Source organism: Salvelinus sp. IW2-2015, linkage group LG5 (assembly GCF_002910315.2).
Source record: "Salvelinus sp. IW2-2015 linkage group LG5, ASM291031v2, whole genome shotgun sequence".
Taxonomy (NCBI): domain Eukaryota; kingdom Metazoa; phylum Chordata; class Actinopteri; order Salmoniformes; family Salmonidae; genus Salvelinus; species Salvelinus sp. IW2-2015.
In genome coordinates this window covers 13,204,167-13,227,796 of record NC_036844.1, presented here as the reverse complement: position 1 = coordinate 13,227,796, position 23,630 = coordinate 13,204,167, and the positions used below count along the sequence as shown (strand labels likewise).

At 40.5% G+C, this 23,630-nt stretch overlaps 1 protein-coding gene and 1 long non-coding RNA gene across 2 annotated transcripts in view; one reads left to right on the top strand and one right to left on the bottom strand.

The window, feature by feature from the left end:
- Window positions 1-11,322, top strand: part of LOC111963941 (tumor necrosis factor receptor superfamily member 10B) — a 31,924-nt gene extending 20,602 nt beyond the window's left edge. The window contains exons 4-10 of the mRNA XM_023987542.2: window positions 1,366-1,477; window positions 6,506-6,639; window positions 7,735-7,827; window positions 7,932-7,990; window positions 8,307-8,612; window positions 9,057-9,093; window positions 10,564-11,322. Coding sequence (XP_023843310.1) covers window positions 1,366-1,477; window positions 6,506-6,639; window positions 7,735-7,827; window positions 7,932-7,990; window positions 8,307-8,612; window positions 9,057-9,093; window positions 10,564-10,865 — 1,043 coding nt within the window. The 3' untranslated portion in view covers window positions 10,866-11,322. The remainder of the gene's footprint in view (window positions 1-1,365; window positions 1,478-6,505; window positions 6,640-7,734; window positions 7,828-7,931; window positions 7,991-8,306; window positions 8,613-9,056; window positions 9,094-10,563) is intronic.
- A 4,639-nt stretch (window positions 11,323-15,961) lies between these two features.
- On the bottom strand, window positions 15,962-17,924 carry LOC111963629 (uncharacterized). Its single transcript, XR_002877279.3, has 3 exons — window positions 17,558-17,924; window positions 17,275-17,452; window positions 15,962-17,183 (listed from the first exon to the last, which is right to left on the bottom strand). It is a non-coding gene; the product is annotated as an uncharacterized lncRNA (long non-coding RNA).
- Window positions 17,925-23,630: the final 5,706 nt, after the last annotated feature.

Below are 23,630 nucleotides of genomic sequence, written 5' to 3'. Positions count from 1 at the left end.
AACCTAGTGATGTATAGTGCCTTCGAAAAGTACTCAGACCCCTTGACTTTTTCCACATTTTGCTAGGTTACAGCCTTAAATAGTTTTTTCCCATCATCAATCTACACACAATACCCCATAATGACAAAGCAAAAACAGGTTTGTAGTAATTTTTGCTCATACATTTTTTGTTGTTGAAATATCACAAATATCAAWAAGMATTCAGACCCTTTACTCAGTACTTTGTTTTTAAATATATATTTTTTAAATCGTTAGTTTTACACTTTTTTCGTGGTATCTAATTGGTAGTTACAGTCTTGTCTCATCGCTGCAACTCCCGTACGGACTCGGGAGAGGCCGAGAGCCGTGCGTCCTCCGAAACACAACCCAACCAAGCCGCACTGCTTCTTGACACAATGCCCACTTAACCCGTAAGCTGCACCAATGTGTCGGAGGAAACACCATGCACCTGGCGACTGTGTCAGCGTGCACTGCGCCCAGCCCGCCACAGGAGTCACTAGTGTGCAATGGGACAAGGACATCCTTGTCAGCCAATCCCTCCCCTAACCCGGACAATGCTGGGCCAATTGTGCGCCCACCCCATGGGTCTCACGGTTGCAGCCGGCTGCAACAGAGCCTGGACTCGAACACAGAATCTCTAGTGYCACAGCTAGCACTACGATGCAGTGCCTTAGACCACTMCYCCACTCGGGAGGCCATTACTTTGTTGAAGCACCTTTGGCAGTGATTATGGCCTCGAGTCTTCTTGGGTATGATGCTACAAGCTTGGCKCACCTGTATTTGGGGAGTTTCTCCCATTCTTCTCTGCAGATCCTCAAGCTCTGTCAGGTTGGATGGGGAGCGTTGCTGCATAGCTATTTTCAAATATTTTCAGAGATGTTCGATCGGGTTCAAGTCCGGGCTCTGGCTGGGCCACTCAAGGACATTCAGAGACTGTCCCAAAGCCACTCCTGCGTTGTCATGGCTGTGTGCTTAGGGTCGCTGTCCTGTTGGAAGGTTGAACCGTCACCCCAGTCTGAGGTTCAGAGCGCTCTTCATCAAGGATCGCTAGAAACAGGATGCACCTGAGCTCAATTTCGAGTCTCATAACAAAGGGTCTGAATACTTACGTAAATAAGGTATTTATAGATTTTTTTTATACATTTGCAAAAAAAAATAGAAACCTGTTTTTGCTTTGTCATTATGGGGTATTGTGTTTAGATTGCTGAGGACATTTTTTTATTTAATCCATTTTAGAATAAGGCTGTAACGTAACAAGGGGTCTGAATACTTTCCGAAGGCACTGTATACCAGCTGAAAATAAACTGCTACCTGTATTATTGAATGTAGAATATATTAGTACTCTCTCCCTCTCTCCCTTCACAGACCAGAGCCAGACAGTGCCCTGTACCAGTACAGCAGACACCCAGTGCCAGTGTCAAACGGGAACCTTCTGTGTGCCAGAGCAGGCCTGTGAGGTCTGCAAGAGATGTGCCAAGTGAGTGCCAGCTTAAACATTTACACCCAGGCCTCTAAATAAAAATAAATAAAAGTTAGGCACACAACATAACATTTAGGACCACAAGAAATTGTAGAAAATTGATTGAGATACAGGTTATATTGGGCCTATAAGAATTCCAGCTACTTTTGAAGCACGTTTTAGAAGTGAATATGTAATGAATAAGTCTATAAAGATGTGTTTATTATAAAGCTGTTGATACAAATACCTGTCATTGAAATTACAGTCATTTTTGGAATACTGTGAAAAAAGCACTATTTCCTATTGAGATTGTACACTGTTTCTTTAAGATTGTCAAGCTAGTGAGTGAAGACATGCAAGAGATCTGTCAGAAGCTTTCCACTTTCCTTTCTTTCTGTGCCCCATAATGTTTGGATATACTGGTAAATTACCAGATTGTTAGCTACCTAGCTAATGAGGTATCATGACTGAACAAGGTGTGAACAAATGGTTAATGTTCCGCGAGTAGTTTTAGAACGGCCCATAACATGGTTTATGAATGTAATAACAAACCGTATTTTACTATACACTGAGTGTACAAAACATTAGGAACACTTTCCTACTATTGCGTTGCACCCCCTTTTGCCCTCAGAACAGCCTCATTTGTCGTGGCATGGACTCTAATAGCTGTCGAAAGCGTTCCAAAGGGATGCTGGCTCCAATGCTTGCCACAGTTGTGTCAAGTTGGCTGGATGTCCTTTGGGTGGTGGATCATTCTTGATACACACAGGTAACTGTTGAGTGTGAAAAACCCAGCAGCATTGCCGTTCTTGAGAGACTCAAACTGGTGCACCTGGCACTTACTACCATAGCCCGTTCAAAGACTTTTGTCTTGCCCATTCAACTTCTGAATGGCACACATACACAATCCATGTCTCAATTGTCTCAAGGCTTAAAAATCCTTCTTTAACCTGTCTTCTCCCCTTCATCTACACTAATTGAAGTGGATTTAACAGGTGACATCAGTAAGGGATCATAGCTTTCACCCGGATTCACCTGGTCAGTCTATGTCACGGAAAGAGCAGTGTTTTGTACACTCAGTGTATACCGGTATTGCCCTTACGAAAAAAGATTGCTGTTAGAGTGCTGTATAACTGCAGTATGCTGAAAATACTGCGTCCAAAATAACACGTTTCTTGCAGTGTAACTTCAGAAACAGTGCAGTATCACTTCAGTTTAGAGGTCGACCGATTATGATTTTTCAACGCCGATACCGATTATTGGAGGGCCAAAAAAAACGATACCGATGAATCGGACGATTTTTATATATATATATTTGTAATAATGACAATTACAACAATACTGAATGAACAATGAACAGTTTTATTTTAACTTAATATAATACATAAATAAAATCTATTTGGTCTCAAATAAATAATAAAACATGTTCAATTTGGTTTAAATAATGCAAAAACACAGTGTTGGAGAAGAAATTAAAAGTGCAATATGTGCCATGTAAAAAAAGTTAACGTTTAAGTTCCTTGCTCAGAACATGAGAACATATGAAAGCTGGTGGTTCCTTTTAACATGAGTCTTCAATATTCCCAGTTAAGAAGTTTTAGGTTGTAGTTATTATAGGAGTTATAGGACTATTTCTTTCTATACCATTTGTATTTCATATACCTTTGACTATTGGATGTTCTTATAGGCACTATAGTACTGCCAGCCTAATCTCTGGAGTTTATAGGCTTGTAGTCATAAACAGCGCTGTGCTCAAGCATTGCTAAGAGCTGCTGACAAATGCAGGAAAGTGCTGTTTGAATGAATGCTTACGAGCCTGCTGCTGCCTACCACCGCTCAGTCAGACTGCTCTATCAAATATCAAATCATAGACTTAATTATAATATAATAAACACACGGAAATATGAGCCGTAGGTCATTAATAAGGTCAAATCCGGAAACTATCTTTTTGAAAACAAAACGTTTATTCTTTCAGTGAAATACGGAACCGCTCCGTATTTTATCGAACGTGTGGCAACCCTAAGTCTAAATATTGCTGTTATATTACAACCTTCAATGTTATGTCATAATTATGTAAAATTCTGGCAAATTAATTACGGTCTTTGTTAGGAAGAAATGGTCTTCACACAGTTCGCAACGAGCCAGTTCGCAACGAGCCAGGCGGCCCAAACTGCTGCATATACCCTGACTCTGCTTGCACTGAAAGCAAGAGAAGGGACACAATTTCCCTAGTTAATATGGCCTGCTAACATTAATTTATTTTAACTAAATAGGCGGGTTTAAAAATATATACTTGTGTATTGATTTTAAGAAAGGCATTGATGTTTATGGTTAGGTACATTGGTGCAATGATTGTGCTTTTTTTGGCGAATGCGCTTTTGTTAAATCATCACCCGTTTGGCGAAGTTGAAGTAGGCTGTGATTCGATGATAAATTAACAGGCACCGCATTGATWATATGCAACACAGGACAAGCTAGTTAAACTAGTAATATCATCAACCATGTGTAGTTAACTAGTGATTATGTTAAGATTGATTGTTTTTTATAAGATAATTTTAATGCTAGCTAGCAACTTACCTTGGCTCCTTGCAGCCACAAGGTCCTTTTGATGCTGCACTTGGTAACAGGTGGTCAGCCTGCCACGCAGTCTCCTCGTGGATTGCAATTTAATCGGCCATAATCGGCATTCAAAAAGGCTGATTACCAATTGTTATGAAAACTTGAAATCGGCCCAGATTAATCGGCCACGCCATGCCGATTAATCGGTCGACCTCCACTTCAGTTATTCTGCAATTACTGCGTTCAAAATACCGTAGGCGACTGCAATTACTGCAGTTTCAAAACTGATATCTTTTTTTGTAAGGGTGATGTATGGACCAGTTTAGATTTTTTGTCTTTACTTTACATAACGGTACTTAAATGTCTGGTTTGTTTAATGTTATATAAATGTAATAACTGAGTGATGAAACTCTAAATAGTAATAGACTGCTAACAGTTGAGAACTGCTAATTATTTTACAAGAGCTTCGGGTTTAGCACATGTACTTTTCTTTCTATGAATATTGCCTTTGAGGCAGCGCTGGCACCCTAGAAATCAGTCCCTTGTGGCTAAAGTAAGAACTGCCATTGAATCCATTGAAAATACATGGTTATAGATGAGAATAATAAATAATACAAATGAAAAGTGACTTTTCACCAAATAGAGGCATACAAAGACAAAACAGATGTGGTACAGTGTGGGAATTATAACAAATGAATGAAGGAAATTCAGAAATGCAGAAAGTTATTTTGGGTTGAAGTTTAATTGAACAGTATAAAACACAGAGAGAAAACCCTATTAACCTCTTTCAGCTAGGGGGCACTATTTTTATGTTTGGAAAAATAATGTTCCCAAGGTAAACGGACTATTTCTCAGGCCCAGATGCTAGAATATGCATATAATTGACAGGTTAGGATAGAAAACACTCTAAAGTTTCCAAAACTGTCAAAATATTGTCTGTGAGTATAACAGAACTGATTTTGCAGYCAAAACCCTGAGGAAATCCAAGTGCCTTTTAAATGCCAAGTGCCTTTAAATAAAAGTGCCTTTTATTTGGAAAAATCCCTGTTCCATTGGCTGCCCATCCTCCATTTAAAGGGGTATCAACCAGATTCCTTTTCTAATGGCTTCCTCAGGCTGTGACCKGGCTTTAGACATAGTTTCAAGCTTTTATTTTGAAAAATGAGCGAGATTTATCAAAACGCGTCAGGTGTCCTTTGATTAGTTCATGCGCCCGAGAGTTGTAGCTCGACATTTTCTTTCTCTGTAGTATTGAATAGTTTACCGTCCGGTTGAAATATTATCGATTATGTATGTTAAAAACAACCTGAGGATTGATTATAAAAAACCTTTGACATGTTTCTACGAACATTACGGATACTTTTTGGATTTTTCGTCTGCCCTTCAGGACCGGCACGAGCCTGTGGTTTTCTGAACATAATGCGCAAACCAAATGGAGGTTTTTGGTTATAAAAATAATCTTTATCGAACAAAAATAACATTTATTGTGTAACTGGGAGTCTCGTGAGTGCAAACATCCGAAGATCATCAAAGGTAAGCGATTCATTTTATTGCTTTTCTGACTTTCGTGACCAATCTACATTGCTGCTAGCTGTTCGTAATGTTTTGTRTAGTGATCGATAAACTCACAAACGCTTGGATTGCTTTCGCTGTAAGGCATATTTTCAAAATCTGACACGATAGGTGGATTAACAACAAGCTAAGCTGTGTTTTGGCATATTTCACTTGTGATTTCATGAAAAGAAATATTTTTAGAAAAAATAAATAATTTGGCGCTCTGCAATTCAGCGGTTGTTTACGAAAATGATCCCGTTAAAGGGATCCGTGCGTCAAGAAGTTAATACCACTTACAATGTATTTGTTGTCCACCCTAGGATCATGCACTACTCATTAAGCATATTTAGAACTTGTATTATTCAAAAACATAAAATACTGTCAAATACCATCATCCCGTAAAAAATAAGAAAAATATTGTGATATGATATTCTGGCCATATCGCCCAGACATATTTTCTCTGTGGTATAGTAATGGTGCAATCATGACGGTCATGAATCTGCGCTCGCTTTCTTCTCTAGGGCACTAGGAAATAGAGGTACAGCGACGCGTAATCATTACAACAATTATTATGTGGTAGATTTTTTTTCTTGGCGCATTGGTCCGCCCAAATAAAAATTCCAGGTCGCACAGAAAAATATTTAGGAGCATATACGACCAAAATTGTCACAATTTAGACCCTGTTTACACCTCCAGACCCCAGTCTAGAGATCACACCACTTGGTATACTTAAAAGTAGCCTGGTCCCAGATCTGTTTGTGCTGTATAGCCAACTTCTATGGTCATTGGCATGACCATAGGAGTTGGCAAGACCACACAAACAGATCTGAGATTAGCACTATGTCATATTTGAACCGATTCTCTACTGAAGTAACACTAGCCCCATCAAAGAATAAAATACTAATTCCTCTATCTCTTTTCTTGTCTTCCCAGGTGTAAAGCGGGGGAGGAGGAGGTGAAGAAATGCACCCCCATCTCCAACACTGTGTGTAGGAAACGGGACGTCTCTACTACCCTCCACCCGACTGCCATCCCCACCCCCGCCCCCATCTCTGCAGAGACCATAGGTAGGTCTACATAAGCAGTGGTGGAAAAAGGACTCAAAGTCATACTTGAGTTTGAAGTAAAGATACCTTAATAGAAAATTAAATACTAAAGTATTTGGTTTTAAATATACTTACGTTTCAAATTCCTTATATTATGCAAACCAGACAGCACAATTTGTATTTTATTTCTTATTTACGGATAGCCAGGGGCACACTCCAACACTAAGAAATTAATTTACAAATGAAGCATTTATGTTTAGTGAGTCCGCCAGATCAGAGGCAGTAGGGATGACCAGGTATGTTCTCTTGATAAGTGGATGAATTGGACCGTTTTCCTGTCAAAATGTAACAAGTACTTTTGGGCGGCAGGGAAATTGTATGCAGTAAAAAGTACATTATTTTCTTTAGGAATGTAGTAAAAGTAAAAGTTGTCAAAAATATAAATAGTCAAGTAAAGTACAGATACCCGAAAAAACTACTTAAGTAGTACTTTAAAGTATATTTATGTAAGTACTTTACTCCACTGTACATAAGTCTTTATCTCTCTGTTTTATAGGCTCTGAATCATTTTTATTGAGGACCAATCAAATAAAGAGAATGAACAGCATATAGTTGATGTCATATGCTCGTCAGTGGAGCGCAAATTCCTACTTTAGTAAAGTGTCTGAGACATGATTCTAAATCAGTGGTATTCAAACTCGGGGTTGCGACCACTAGTGGAGTCTCGGGGGAAATGCAGTGGGGTCGCCCCAAATATATTTGTATTATTTTATGTACACCAAATTAAGAGTACAGATTATTGTATGGGACAATATGCAAATGTTTTTGAGAAAGATAATTAGAAAAATACAATTATATTGAGTCAATGTATTTATTGGTTTCTTTTCATTTTGATAAGAGATAAAAATGCAATGAATTGAAGGTCATTTGTTGATTTAAAAATCTAAATATACAGATTTTAAAGTTGTGTCATTAGATTTGGGGTGGGGTCGCAAGAAATTATTGTGGAAAAAATGGGGTCCCCAGAATTCTGGCAGGAAAAAATGGTGTCCCTGCTGAAAATGTTTGAATACCAATGTTCTAAATGGTTGTTTCCTCATTTCCCCTTCCCAAAAGTTACYCCATTGGTCATTCTGCTCTTGCTCTTCCTCCTCTTCATCGTGATTGGTGTGTGGCTTTGGATCAAGAGGCCATGTACATTTCGGCCAGGTGAGTAACCAAAATAAATGTCCCTTGCCACTCCTGTGTATTGAAATACATATTGACTCAAAACATTGTAGATTGGTTCTCTAATAGTTCTCTTTGTGTTTTAGTTTGTCTCTCAGGTTCAGACAGTCGCTGTGACTCCAGTGACATTGTGAAGATTGCCATTGTAAGTTTTCCCATCTCTATCCCTTTAGTTATGCTACTGGGGTTATGTTATATATCGTCAGTGTAGATCAATATATGTCTGTTGGATTGATATGAATCTCTGGTGGTGAAATGTTTTAATTCGTCTTCTCAGAATGTCTCAGAGTGTACTTTGATCTGCTAAGTGAACTTCCATGCTTCACACTCACTCTCCATGCCGTCTCCTTATCTCCCTCACCACCTCTCTCTCTCTGTCTCGTTCTCTCTTTCTCTCTCTCTCTCTCTCTCTCTCTCTCTCTCTCTCTCTTACTCCCTCTCTTTATTTATCTCTCCCTCAGGGTGAGAGTGGACCCACAGCAGAGGAGAGACAGAACAGCCAGAATGCTGGCCTGGAGGGGGAGGAGGGTGAGGAGGTCCGTCCCGAGTCACGTCCCCTGCTGCAGGAGACCCAGGGTGGCCTGATCAAGGCCTCCCCTCCCCTGGGATTGGGGGAGGACGAGGACCGGGGCCTGGGCGACAGCCTGCCCAACACCACCAGCTCCTCCCAGACCAGCCTGTCGGCCCTGCCCACCGCCGGGGCAGCCTCGTCGGGCAGCTCCCCCCGACACAGCCCCTCCGCCCAGAGACTGCAGCCCACAGCCAGGGTGAGTGAGGCAGGGGTGATGGTTGGGGGCTGTGGGGTAGGAGAGCTTGAGGGATATGGGGGCAGAGGAGGTTAGGCGAGGACCAGAGCCAGAGAGGGGAAGGTAGGGGATACAGCGATAGCAGGATGGGGGGACAGAGGGACAGGGACCCTGGGGCTAGGTTTGGCCTAGGACACAAAATCACACAAACCCTACGTGCACCAGATCATGTGAGTACAACTTCAGTTCTAGAGGGCAGAGACTGGAGTTGTGCATTCCTGCAACAGACACATGTCCTAAGAAGTGCAATAACATTATCAACGTTTTCAGTATTTTAACCAAGGCAGACTTTCATAATACTAATACTATTTTACATATTTCTAAACGGATAACAGATCTGTCCCTGGTGGCCCCTGGTGGTCTGTAGAAGGGCTAACTCTTGTTTTTCCTTCTGTCGTGTTTCAGGATGATCCTCTGCAGAAGAGACTGGTGTCCCTGAAAGGTAAGAGACCTCACACAGAGCTGGAGGGTGGGCCGGGTCCTAGTAGGGAGGGGTTCCACACACACACCATAAACAACACATTCATCCTGTCCTGACTGGGGTCTGTTTAGAAGAGAGAATTTTTACTGAACAGTCAGATAGAAATCTATTGGGTAGAACAAATACTGTGTGATTGTCAGGTAAATAGGGTGTACTAGTTACATTTCTATATGCACGGTTCGGAGCATTTCACCTCACTGAATACACCCCATAGAGACGGAATACCGTTGAGTTAAAGTCAGGCCTCAGAAAATCAAAACAATCATGAATTTGATCCATTATTTAATTATGGATTTTATATGGGGTCCTTTCATCCTATGATTTTAATTTGATGAATAGAAACTCCTATAAGGTATATAATTAGTAGAGTGTGTGCTACTGAACTATACTAGTATGTAGTCAATGTAGCTTGGCCTTGTTTGTTTCTCTCCCTGAAGTAAATTCTGTGTGTCTAGCGCTTATTTACTAACGGCTCCACGTTTAAACCTCGTTACCTCTGTATTCAGTGGTTGATTGCTTTATGAGTTAACTCTCCGGCACTATAAGGTTAGCAACAATTTACAATTTGGACCCTAACAAGGAGCTCTATTGTAAGGCTGAGAAAATGGACAAAATGTGACAGGGGAAGCACACTGCCTGAACAGACCCCTACAGATTATGTTTTTTAAATCATTTTATTTCGTTTTTTATTTAACCTTTATTTAACTAGGCAAGTTAGTTAAGAACAAATTCTTATTTACAATGACGGCCAACACCAGCCAAACCCGGACAACGCTGGGCCAATTGTGCACCGCCCTATGGGACTCCCAATCACAGCTGGTTATGATACAGCCTGGATTTGAACAAGTGTTTCTGTAGTGATGCTTCTAGTGCTGAGATGCAGTGTCTTAGACCYCTGTGCCACTCAAGACCCCAATACACAAATATACAGATAAAAAGGCAATAGACAACTTAACATTCCACAAACATAGACCCAAAACAAGTCATGACATTGGCTGGGACCAAACTTCAACATAAAGAAAAAAGACAAATAAAGACAATACCGCCAATTTAGACGTACATACATTTCAACAAACATTAATGACCGCCACAGATTCTGAAATAGATAATAGTTGATGCGGAGCACCATTAAATCAGTGCAGGACTGTACATGTTTATCTACAGAAAGCTCTTGTATTATTGTTTTTGCAGCTTACCTTTTTTTAAATTAATTATTTAAAGTGCAATAATCATTAAAAGGAAATATCATGATAAAGAGTTATGTTTTCTAAGATAATGGGTGGGAGTTGTTTTCCTGATCATGTGACTGGTTCAGGAAAAAAGTTTGAACCTTAGTTAGTGTCTATAACTAGAGCCCATATTTTAAAAACTCCCCTGTTTTTGATATCAGCAACAATGAACCAAGGTACCATTTCTTCTTTCTCTCCCCAGGGGATGAGACGTCCCTGAAGAAGAGCTTTGACCTCTTCGATGAGTGCCTGGACGTGCGGATCCACAACAAGTTTTTTCGCTACATCGGCGTCCATGACAACCACATCAAGATGGCGGAGAGTGCCCCCCCTGGCGACAAGGTGTATGACCTACTGAAGAACTGGATGCAGAAGGAGGGCCTGAAGGCGGACATCAACGCCCTGCTCCAGGCCCTTCTCAGTCTGGACCAGAGGCGCTCCGCTGAGAGCATTGCCTTCGCTGCCATCCAGAAGGGCTACTACAAACACGCAGACATGCCCTGACACCCCCAGCCCACTGGGGGGCGCTGCCTCAGAGACGTGTGGATTGAGATTAAATAAAAAACATTGATGAAAGACAACGTCAACTCTTATCGGCCTAATTGGCCTGATGTATTCTGCCTATATGCCTGTGCTTCTAAAACAACATCAATGGAGGAGTTGGAGATAAACAATGTTGTCTTTTGAATATCTGCCAATATGGTCTGGTGTATTTGGCCTAAAGGCCAGTGCTTTCTAAAACAAAACCTAAAAAACAAAATGGAGGATTTGGAGATGGACCTTGTTTTCTTTTGAAGATAGCATTATCGGCCTGGTGTGTCCGGTCTTCATGGTGTTCTAAAACAAAACAAAAACATAAAATGGTGGAAGAGTTGGATGTTGTTGATGGATGTTGATGTTGTTTTCCAGTGGGTGGGTCTGGAGCTCAGCTTTGACCTCCATGATTTTACGCCCCACCCCTTCTCTCTGAGCGACTGACATGGCTTATAGGCCAATACCGAACCCTGGGACAGGGACATACACTGGTTTGTAGGAGTGGCATTAGCTTGCGCGTTCCTATGCCCAGGCGTTGCTGACGCCTGCCAGATATTACAATGCCTGGATAGGTATTTTAAGTATCAGCTAATCACAACATATGTTATACCAATCTGTCAGTCGATGACACAGTTGATGGCGTGGCATGCAACCATTGGTTGATGCATGTAACGTCTGAGCAAGGGAACGCAACCACTATGTCACTGATACTGCGTCTACTTGATGCACTGGCCTCTGGCACGTGTAGGGTTTAGAGCTATAGGTAACAAATGCCCATATTAGGCAGAAGGTTATATGTTTAAAGTACATGTAGAGATAGGCCATTTAAGCATAATGCTGTTAAAAATTACAGTAAAATACAGACGATATTGTACTATGTTAGTTTAAAATGCAGGTTGGTATGAGTCATGACCATATTAGAAGTATTTTAGCCAAAGTTAGATATGGTCCATTTTAATATTTGCATAATTGTGTGTAAATATGTGTTATACGGTAGTCCGTTACTGTTACTGTTTTGTTTTTTGAAGTTTCAGAATTCGTTTGTGATTTAAAACGTGCCATAGGCTCATTTAAAGTGTATAAGTGCAGGCAAGGGCGAGGATGTTAAAAACAAAATGCATAAGTGACTAAACTGAATGTTTTATAGACTGCGTTGTTAGTTATTTCGTTTTTCAGTGTTGATGCGTTCTCACGCAACACTTGTTGGAAGGAGTTTCCGTAACTATTTCTTTTGTTAGTCAAATGTTTCTCAAACATTTCCCACAAACACTCAGAGCCCTCAAGGTTTCATAGCTGTTTTATTTATTGACATATTTATTTTAAACGGATGATAATTACGTTTCGTTATTTATTCATTTACCAACACAGCAACCCTGGAAAACTAAATAGGGCAGTAATGTGTTGCTACGTTATCATGACTACATTTATCTAGAGGACAACATGACTGAGATCAAATAGACAGACAGGAGTGGCTGAACTGCATTTGGGGTTAATCCTGTCCTGCTCGATGGCGCCACACTGATCAAAGACGATGTTCAGTCAGTGCACATACTGTCAAAGAAGTTCATAGTTACAGTATATATGCCATTTCTGCACATAGAGTTTCTTGTTCAGTCAAGGTGGTCATCATACGGTCACTTTTGTGTTGGGGCTCTTGTAATTATGATTAACTCAACATTTGTGGACTATTGAAAAACATTTTTCTTTCTGCCTGATTCACACTGTACTTTTCACATTGTCCAGTATAGCTCTGCTCGGTTTGGCTCAGTAGTGGGAAAAGGGTAATAATGTATTGATAAAAAGTTGGACTCCTTTATACATGTCAACAAAGACATGAATATACAGGTACGCAAATCACGTTGTTTCTCATTGTTTGGCTCTGTCAAGAAGATGAAGGAAAGCTTTTCTGGATATTTAAGTCCAAGTTCTTTTTTTATTTTTCGAAAAGTCCAAGTTTATTTCCTGTAGCGTCCTTTGTACATACATTACCAAGAGTGGTTTTATGTGCTTCACATTATATATATATATATATATATAGAGAGAGAGAGAGTTTTATTAACAAAAAAGAAAAGCCTTAAAGCTGAAGGAACCGAATGAAGTGTGAAGTAAAATACGTAGAATAGACTAAGCGAGGCCTTAAGTGGTTAATTGTTAGACCTAAGTACTAGTATATGATTACTAAGTATGAGCACATTAAACTTGGTTTAGCCCCTTTTTCCCTCTATTCTAGTGGCTACACTTATGTAAAAGAGCGAAGAATTCTTCTTTATAGCTGACAGATTTGAAGCTACAGTGCTGGCACTGCCATCTATTGACGGACAATGAAAAAACAGCCTGCATCAATTTCTATGGACCTTTTTTTTCTAATTCTTCATAATGCTTTTCTACAAACCTTTTTTAACACACCTCTTCCATTATAATATTACCTTTGAGACTGCTTTTGGCTCTTTTTTTATGAACTTTTAGGAGTTAGGATTATACATTGGCGTTCATATCATGTTTGCGCTGTGGCGGTCTCACACCTCACTTCTGTTTATTTAGTTGCGTAGCTCAAAAACGTTTTCCTTATTTAAGTCATTTTCTCCCTTAGACAATTGTTTGCTAGTGTCTGGATTTCAGATAAGAATGTGTCAAAGCCATTGTGTTTGTTTAATGTCCATTTGAAATAAACATTTTGTACAAATATCCCATCTTTGCCTTTTGTATTGAATCTTGTATTAAAGGGATAGTTTACCCAAATTATAAAATGACACATTGGTTTCCTTACACTATAAGCACAAGGTATAACAGCAATTCATGCTTTGGTTTAGTTTCCCTGGCAATATTTCCGCATGCTAACATTTTAGCATTTGTGGCACAAATCCCATTCAAGTCATTGGACTGATATTAGCAGTTTTTTTGTTGCATCATGTCCAAATAATCTAAAAGTATCTAAGGTGTATTGTGAAGCTCCACAAAGTCACTTATACAGGAGATAATTTGAACACGATGTGCGGAAAATGTTAATATCACTTCAATAGGATTGGTGCCACAAATGCTAAAACATTAGCATGTGGAGACAGTGCCAGGGAAGCTAAACCAAGGCATGGATTGCTGTCATACCTTGTCCATAGATGGCTTACAGGGTAAGGAAACCAATATGTCATTTTGTAATTTGCATATTTTGTATTTCAAAACTGAATAACTTGAATAATTAATTCCAAATTATTTTAATACTGCACTCAGTGGTTTTGTATATTATACAACAATGTGTGAAAGAATGGCGTATTATTAAGTATTTAAGAATATTGTTATATACAGAGAATTGATGAACTATTTGTTTCTTAATTTCAATAAACTAGCTTGCTATTGTGTACTAGCTGGCTGCACAAGCAACACTGGTGAACATAATGTCCTGGACCAGAGCTAGTGTGTTGAAGAGTGCACTGAGATGGTGGGCAGATAAGATTGTCCCTTGACTAATATTTGTGTGTGTGTGTGTGTGCAACCCCCCCCCCCCCCCCCCAAAAAGCAAATACCTACTGTTGTACTTGAAGAACATGGTCAGTCAATCCAGAAAATTTCAAGAACTTTGAAAGTTTTCTTCAAAGTGCAGTCGCAAAAACCCAGCCAAATAAAGTGCTTCACAGAGTTCAAGTAGCATACACATCTCAACTGTTTTTAAAACTTTAACAAGGCAAGTCAGTTAAGAACAAATTCTTATTTACAATGACGGCCTACCCAGGACAAAGCTGTGCAATTGCACGCCATCTTATGGGACTCTCCAATCACAGCCAGCTGTGATACAGCCTGGATTCCGACCAGGAACAGCAGTGGCACCTCTTTGCACTGAGAAGCTGTGCCTTAGACCGTGCACCACCAGGAGCCTGTTCAAGCAGAGACTGCGTGAATCAGGCCTACTGGTTGAATTGCTGCAAAGAAACCACTACTAAAGACACCAATAAGAAGAAGAGACTTGCTTGGGCCAAAAACACGAGCAATCGACATTCGACTGGTGGAAATCTTTCCTTTGGTCTAATGAGTCCAAATTTGAGATTTTTGGTTCCAACCGCCGTGTCTTTGTGAGACGCAGAGTAGGTGAACGTATGATTTCTGCAGGTGTCGTTCCCATCGTGAAGCATTAAGGAGGAGGTTGATAGGGTGGGGGTGTCTTTGTGAGACGCAGAGTAGTCGTCCGGTGTTTATATAGGGCCACTCAGTGTTTATTACCACTTTTGTTGTGTCATATTGAAACACTCTGAGTGTTATAAAATATAACACTTCAGATGTTGTTCAAATGACCCATGGGAGTGTTTTTTCAACACCCTCAGTATTAAGTATCAACACCTTTCAGGTTCAGGATCAACTTTAAAGAATGAATCCTGTAGCTGAATTGAACCAGGAAGTGCTCAATATTCACACTAGAAAATAACATATTTTTTTGTCTGGTTCTCTCCCACTCAAAAATCAAACCTGCAAGTTGTAAGTGACTTAAATAGGAGCAATAAAGATTCCTTACAAGAGTAGTAACTCTGCTTTGCTTCATTTATTTAGGCCAAAGTGAATACAGCATCACAGGCACATTAAATGAAAACGGTGCATCACAGGCACATTAAAATGAAACCAGTGCATCAGAAGTGAAACAGTGCATCACATATAGTACATGTACCGAGGCGCTCATCACAGTGAAAACAATGCATCACAGCCGCGTTAAATGAAAACAGTGGCATCACAGGCGCCTCAGTACATGTACAATATGAGAACAAGAGTATTTGGAGAGTTGCTATTTAACACAAGTGGAAGTTCTCCTAAGACTAGGTATGCAATTTTCTTGACAAAGTTGCCAATAATCTGACTACTGCTCTATCATGTCAAACAAAAGAACAACATAAAGGCTCTCATCAGCACCATAAGCACTTTGAAGGACAAAAGGCTTATAACATTTCAGATCATCAACTTTGACAACAACTTTGTCATCAACACCATCAAACACAGTGAATGCATGGTAATGTTCATGAAATTATTCCGTATGCAACTTGTCAGCACTGGTATACAGTATTGTCAACCACAATGATCTAATGCTCCATCTTACTGCAAACTAACAGTCCCTCTCTGTACTCCATGCCATCCATCTTATTCCAGCTGGTAGAGTAAATGGCTTACTGCATAGTGACCTGAAGTGACGCTGACAACTCATCACCACCAGTAAAATCACTCAGGGAAAATGCTTTCATCGGTCCATATTCAGTATGTCGCAATGGTGATGTCTCCCAGTGATGGTCTATAGCAAATTGGTGTTTTTTGGCAAGGGACTTAGTAATGTTTTTGAAGTTTGAGGGTGTTCTTAAAGAGTTTGTGCTTTGCCTCAAACCTCATGATCCACATATTTAATGAAGGACAGATTTGTCTTATGCATGCTGGGTAATGTATCAGAAAGTGTTGTTTAGGTAACACGTTTTTATGTAAGTACAACTGTTTAAAAAGTGGGCGATGTTCAATTATCAAATGATTTAGATTCACAGTCATGCCTTGGCTAAGGTAAGAGGAAAAAACGATGATTATTTGCAGTAGGATGAGCAGCAAATTCCAGTTCTCATTTCCTGCTGGAGCAACATCACCAAAATCAAGGGAACGTTTCTCACAAGATAGAGTTTGAATAGAATTAAGTGCAAGGCTATTTCCACTGTTCCCTAGGTTGACTTTAGTTGGACGTTTTTTGCGCTCCAAGTACCCATAGTCAAACGAGTAGATTCTAGAGAGAAGCGCACGTTTCAAAATGACATTTTCAGAGACATATTCAAACAATTTTAACTCAAACAGAGCCACCCCTTCAAGAATATCATGCATTATGTAAACTATTATTTTAATTATTATTTCAAACATGGAAGTGCTGCAAACTGTTTAGTTTAGAATTTTTTACACCATACACAGATGGGAGCTGTGGGTCTGATTGCAACTGATTCAAATGCATTTCAAATTGATCTTTATCACGCAAGACAATCTTAGGGTCCTCCTCACTGTAATGGCTGTCGACCATGGCTCCCATCAAGATGGTCTACAATGCTGCAGCATGACTGCAACACAAAGTCTTTTTTTTAGGTCACTCTCCACATGTTAAGACAAAGACACAACCCCAAAAATTAATTACACGCCAATTACTGTATCATCTTAACTTATGAACCTAACATAACTTATGAAAGTGCACTAGTCTGCCCACAGCATCACTGGCACTGAGCTTGGTCCTCTTCCCTCCTGCTGGTGGTGGGAGGAGATGAAGCAGCAGCAGAGAGGACATATCCTTGTTCCAGTCTGAGGGCAAAAAAAAGGCAAAACACCCCAAATCACAAAACAATATCACTGAGTTTGAAACATTGCGCTACCCACGAGAGAATCCACTTACTGGTTTCCCTGTCATTCTCTGGCAGTTTTTCTGCAGACTTCAGGAGGCGACGCAAATTGATGGTCGTAGTTAGGGATTTTGTCAGTTTGATGACTTTGGGCTTCAATACAGTGTCCCACTTTTCAAGGAGCTTACAGGATGTTTAATTGTCGAACATCAGCAAAAGGTCCTGATTCACCTAAAACAAAGTGGATCAACTCAACTTCATGACCAACACAAAATCATGTTCTCAATCAGACAAGTAGCCTATAGTTCTGATTCCAAGACATACTACATCACTCACCAATCCTTTGATGACCAGAAACCTGGGAAAGACTGAGGACATCTGTGCTTCTGTCTGGACTATAAACTAGTTCCTGGCGATACTGGAACACTTCCTTCATCTTCTGATAGATTTGTTTTTCATCGGCCAAGGGTACAAGAAATGATATGGCCTCTTTGCAAGCATCACCAACAAGATGGTGGTCCAGGTCAGTCTTCCTTCTATAGGTTGGGCCTCCCGACTGGGGTGAAATACTCTTCTTGATGGGTCGATATGAGGTCTTCCTTGTTACCGTCTTCAGGCGATAATTCAGATATCCTTTGCACGTGTCAGGATCATAGAAGTGTTCCTTATTTTTAGACCTGATTCTATGACTGTGTGATGCCCCTTTCAGTCCACAGAACAAGTGTCAATATATTAAAGCAAGCATGCTCTACCAGCACTTACATAGCCTTTGGCAAAAGGCTCAACGAAGGTAAGAGGGTCACAATTCCAAGAGCATAACGTTCTCTCTGTTGATGAGTGGGAAGCCTCCTGCTCAAAAACAGTAAAGCATACACACGCCTAATATGTTTAACCAAAGTTTTGTTAATGAAGCTACTGTATATTTCTAGTCTCATAATGATGCCAAATAACAGTAATGTATAGTTTGATTGTTTTGATCCATTGTTTGTGGCCAGATTGGCTGATGAGAAGCTTACCCATGCATCTCTCTCCTGGTTCTGTGGTCCAATGTTTTGGTTGTCTGGTACTCTTCTAATACGTCTTGCCCACCAGGTCTACTAGTCAGGGCATTTCGGACCATCTCTTAAAACTTTTTAGGGATAGGGGGCAGCATTTTCACTTTGGATGAATAACGTGCCCAGAGTGAACTGCCTCCTACTCTGTCCCAGATGCTAATATATGCATATTATTATTACTATTGTATAGAAAACACTGAAGTTTCTAAAACTGTTTTAATGATGTCTGTGAGTATAACAGAACTCATATGGCAGGCAAAAGCCTGAGAAAAAATCCAAACAGGAAGTGGGAATTCTGAGGCTGGTCGATTTTCAACTCATCGCCTATTGAAATTCCAGTGGGATATGGATCTGTTAGCACTTCCTACAGCTTCCACTAGATGTCAACAGTCTGTAGAACCTTGAATGAAGCTTCTACTGTGATGTTGAGCCGGATGAGAGGGGAATGAGTCAGTGGTCTGGCAGAGAGCCAGGTCCTGGTCATGCGCATTCCACATGATATCGACTTGCGTTCCATTACTTCTATAGACACAAAGGAATTCTCCGGTTGGAACGTTATTGAATATTTATGATAACAACATCCTAAAGATTGATTCTATACTTAGTTTGACAAGTTTATTCGACCTGTAATATAACTTTTTGATGTTTTCGTCCGACGTTTGCCTGGACCTGCACGAGCGTTTGGATATGTGTACTAAACGCGCTAACAAAAGTAGCTACTTGGACATAAATAATGGACATTATCGAACAAAACAACAATTTATTGTGGAACTAGGATTCCTGGGAGTAAATTCTGATGAAGATCATCAAAGGTAAGGGAATATTTATAATGTAATTTCATGTCGACTCCAACATGGCGGAGAAATGTTGTTTCTATCTGAGTGCAAGTATTGCATACATGTATTGTGTAACATGATGTCCTATGAGTGTCATCTGATGAAGATCATCAAAGGTTAGTGGTTAATTTTATCTCTATTTCTGCTTTTTGTGACTCCTATCTTTGGCTGGGAAAATGGCTGTGTGTTTTTTGGACTTGGCGGTGATCTAACATAATCATATGTTGTGTTTTCGCTGTAAAGCATTTTTTAAATCGGACACGATGGGTAGATTAACAATATATGTATCTTTCATTTGCTGTATTGGACTTGTTCATGTGTGAAAGTTACATATTTCTAAAAAATATTTTTGAATTTCCTGCGCTGCCTTTTCAGCGGAATGTTGTCGAGGGGTTTCGCTAGCGGAACGTGGGTCCTAGAAAGGTTAAGACAAGAGAAAAGTTCAACAATTTAGGGTTGGTTTATGCTGTCGAAACTTCCATGAAGAGCAAACACGGAAATGGGATTATCAACATCCAATATCAGTTATCATTATACCTCTTTTGCTGCTGTGGAGTCGATGTCCTCATATCCTAATGTTGTGTTGGCCTTTTTAGACGGTCTTTCTGGAGATCTCAGGTCTGAATCACTTGACGAGAGGGATAATGTGTCTGTGCAAGAACTAGGTGTCGAACAGCCTGCAGGAGAAAAGACTGAGCACAAACAATAGATCAAAGCAATCAATTTACAGTCGTGGCCAAAAGTTTGAGAATGACACAAATATTAATTTTCATATACAGTACAGACATAGCTGACATCTTTGCACAAAGAGTATTTTCTGTGATTTTATTGAGCAGAGAGTAGGAGAAAAGAAGGGAGTATGAACCAGCAACATATTGTATATGCACACAGCAAATTGGCCAGTTTTACCTAGTGTTGATTTTTCAGTGTAACATATATTGTTGATTCAGGAGTTAAATTAGGTGGTGTAAAATAACCCTTGTGTTGTTGTGTTGTTGTTAATAACCAGAGTTGAGTGTGATTTTGTCATTTTACTCTTTGATTAGTAAAAACGCTCAAAACCAGGCACGTCATTAGCATATTTCCCAGCATGCTCTCTTGCAGGTTGATTTTCAGAATTGTTTCAATATCTGTATTCTGCCTTGAGTTGCGTTCCCATGCAAAACTAGACAGATAGCTAACAACTAAGTCTTCAATAAAACTCCCAAGGCGTAACTTTTCTTGAATGAATATATTGTAAACGTTTATGTTGTAAAACTGCAAAACACAGAAAAGAATATACTTTAGTATTCAATTCACACCGACATACTGTAGCTGTACATTATACATTTGAAGTTGCATGAATACAAAGCACGTGCTACGGTACCATGCATCTGGCATGATGCCAAACCATATAGCTAATTTGCTTTTTCATATGCTAATTGACTAACTCCTTTCATTACTCTAATAATGTACAACCATCTATGTAGAATAACAAAGCATATTACACTAGAACAGTAACAAAAATACAGTATTGTATATTTTACAATTCGTTTGCATGACGCACGAGCAAAGTATACAGCTAACATCATACATGAAAGGCATTGCAATTTGTGTGAGTAAATGCAACCAACCAACATTGATATGTAAGAAACTCTATCAATAACAAGATTATCATCATTAGCTAAATGCTTGAATCGAACTTACAAACAAAATATTTTCCAAGGCTGAAGCGTGACAAGAAATAACTACACTGAAAGACCTGCACCGTAGCGTTGTTTTTAGCTGGCTTCTAAGCGTGCAGAACGAATTCTCTACTTCCTGTTTGCGTACAGTCTAAGTACCAGAAAGCTCCACTAGGGGGCAAATAACACCATGGAACACAATGAAAATCCATCTTAACCATTGTAATAAAAGAATCTGTTCCCTTCTAACAGGATGGCAGCACACTCCCCGCCTGGTATAATGAAATTGTGCCACTATGAAATAAAACATATCAAGAAACAAATAATGTGCTTTCTATTATTATCTTTTGTCTCTAGGATGCTTCAGAAAGAAGAAACAACAATCTCTGAGATTGGTCTCAGAAACACCTTAGCAGCTCCTTGCTTGACAATGTTTAGTTCTACTTTCCTAACCTTTTTGTCAGTACTGGGAAAGGTTTTTTGAGTGTACTTTGTTTTGGGAACTCTTTTCCTTTTTCAAGGCATTTGAATTCTTCTCTGAAGGCTTCATGTTGCACACAGTGAATGATTGCTGTTTTGGCTTGTGACAACTCACTTGTACCGCATGGTTTATTACAGTCATGCCAGCCTCTGCAGCTGGTGTTGTCCGCACCTTCATGGAAGGATCTGGCAACATGAATGAGTCGTGCTGTGGCTCGATTGAGAGCTTTCCAGCTTGAGAACCTCTCAAAGCGATGAGAGCCGAGTTGAGCTCCAGAAACCTTAGAGGCGAAGACAGTGACGTCTGGTCGAATCTCTGCGTCTGCTGTGAGGCTCACAAGGTCAAAATTTATGTTCTCAGGCTCACTTGAGTTTGTTTGGGTCAGGAAAGGTGGACCTGAGACCAACTGGTGTACTTTAAGAGCGCAGCAAGTATAGGCCTGGTTGCATGGTCTGCTGGATTGCTGTCAGTGTTTACATAACACCACTGATCTGGATGGGTAGACTTCCTGATGCGAGTTACCCTATTGGCAACATACACCATAGAATCTTTTGGTGACATTGCGGATGTAACCGAGAACTATCTTACTGTCTGTGTAGAACTTGGCCACATTTACATCAATGTCAATTTCGTCTCTGATCAGTTCATACATCTCAAACAGCTAGCAAAGCCGCACACAGTTCTAGGGTGGGATAGTGTGGGCCGGACGAGGGCCAATTTTGATTTCCCCATGACAAATCCAACATGGCATTGAACCTTCCGAGTCAATAACTCTCAGGTAGGCTACCGCTCCTATGGCTACTGTAGAGGCATCCGAGAAGATGTGTAGCTCTCTTCTTTGAGTGGTAGACAAGGAGACTGGGATGTAGGTCCGCTGAATATACATATGTTCCAACTCCATCAAAGAATCCTTCCACATTTTCCATTTCTTCTCTTTTTCTGGGGAAGAGGGGCATCCCACTCACTCTGATCAGAAGAGAGTTCTCTGATTAAGGCTTTACCTTGCATTGTTATTGGAGCCACGAACACCAAAGGGGGTCATAAAGACAATGTGTGGACAGGATGCCTCTCCTCGTAAAGGCTTTCATTGTGGGACACCTTCGTGGAATGAGAAGCTGTCTGTTTCCAGTTCAGGAAAGTCCCAGACTCCGTTGAAAGGGGAGAGGATCCATCCTAGGTCCAGATCTTTTAAGTCTTTTGCACGGTCCTCCATAGGGAAGGCTTCCATAACTGTTTTGCCTATTGGATGCAATCTTGTGTAGTTTCATGTTGGACTCCGCAACATTGCTTGTGTTTTTCTTAGAATGTTGATAGCTTCTTCTGTAGTAGCTACTGATGTCAGCCCATCATCGACGTAGAGGTTCCTCACTACATATTGCTTGGGTTCTGATCCGTGTTCCTTCTCACCCTGTAGCGCTGCTCGTCTCATGCAGTAGATGGCTACGGCTGTGAAGGGCTGTTCCAAATACATGGACTTTCATCTGTACTCAGTTTGTTTCTATCTGGATTGTTGTCTTCATACCAGAGAAACCTTAAGTAATTCTGTGATCCTCACGTACACCAAAACAGTAAAACTTTGTTGCACATCTGCTGTTAGTGCAATGCAATCCTTGCGGAAGCGCATTAGGACTAGCCGACCCCAAGAGTGTGTTGTTTAAGTCTGGACCACTGAGCAGAACGTCGTTAGTGACACGCCTTGACACTTAGCTATGGAGTCAAATACTACTACTTATTTGTTCAGGCTTTTGTGGATGGTAAACCACCAAATATGGGTAGATACCAACATTCTTTGTCTCCCTCTAGTGGCGGTGAAGGTTCGGCTTGGTCGTTTCCAGCATCTTTTGCATGAAGTCAATAAAATGACGCTTCATGTCAGGCTTTTTTGTCTAAAAGTCCTGCGAAGTGATGTGAGACGGTTTATGGCCTGCTCCCTGTTATTAGGAAGGCGACGTCGAGTGGGGCGATAAGGTAGTGAGCCACCCAGTTGTTTCCATCATCCTGGAAAACTGTTTGTCCATAATGTCAAAATAGGCTTTGTCCTCCACTGATTGGTGCTGGTTTATCAATCGTTCTTGTGTTTTGTCGAAAACGGAACATCCAGGCTGTCTGTGTTCACAGTTTGTGCTTGGATCTCTCAAGTGCACTGTAGAGGGAGAGATGTGTTTCTGAGCTACGCTGTCGTAGTTCTCTTTTACCTGGATGATGTCAGGGCAAGCCTCAGATAGGATGTGCGACCATTTTGAAGTAGTTTTGTCCTGAACACGTTAACATTGGCTGGTCGGTGAGCTGTTCCCAGACAGACCTCACCCACGATGACCCCACCGAGGTCGAGTCGCTGTGCATAAGGAGTGTCGTGGGGCCCATTGATTTGCT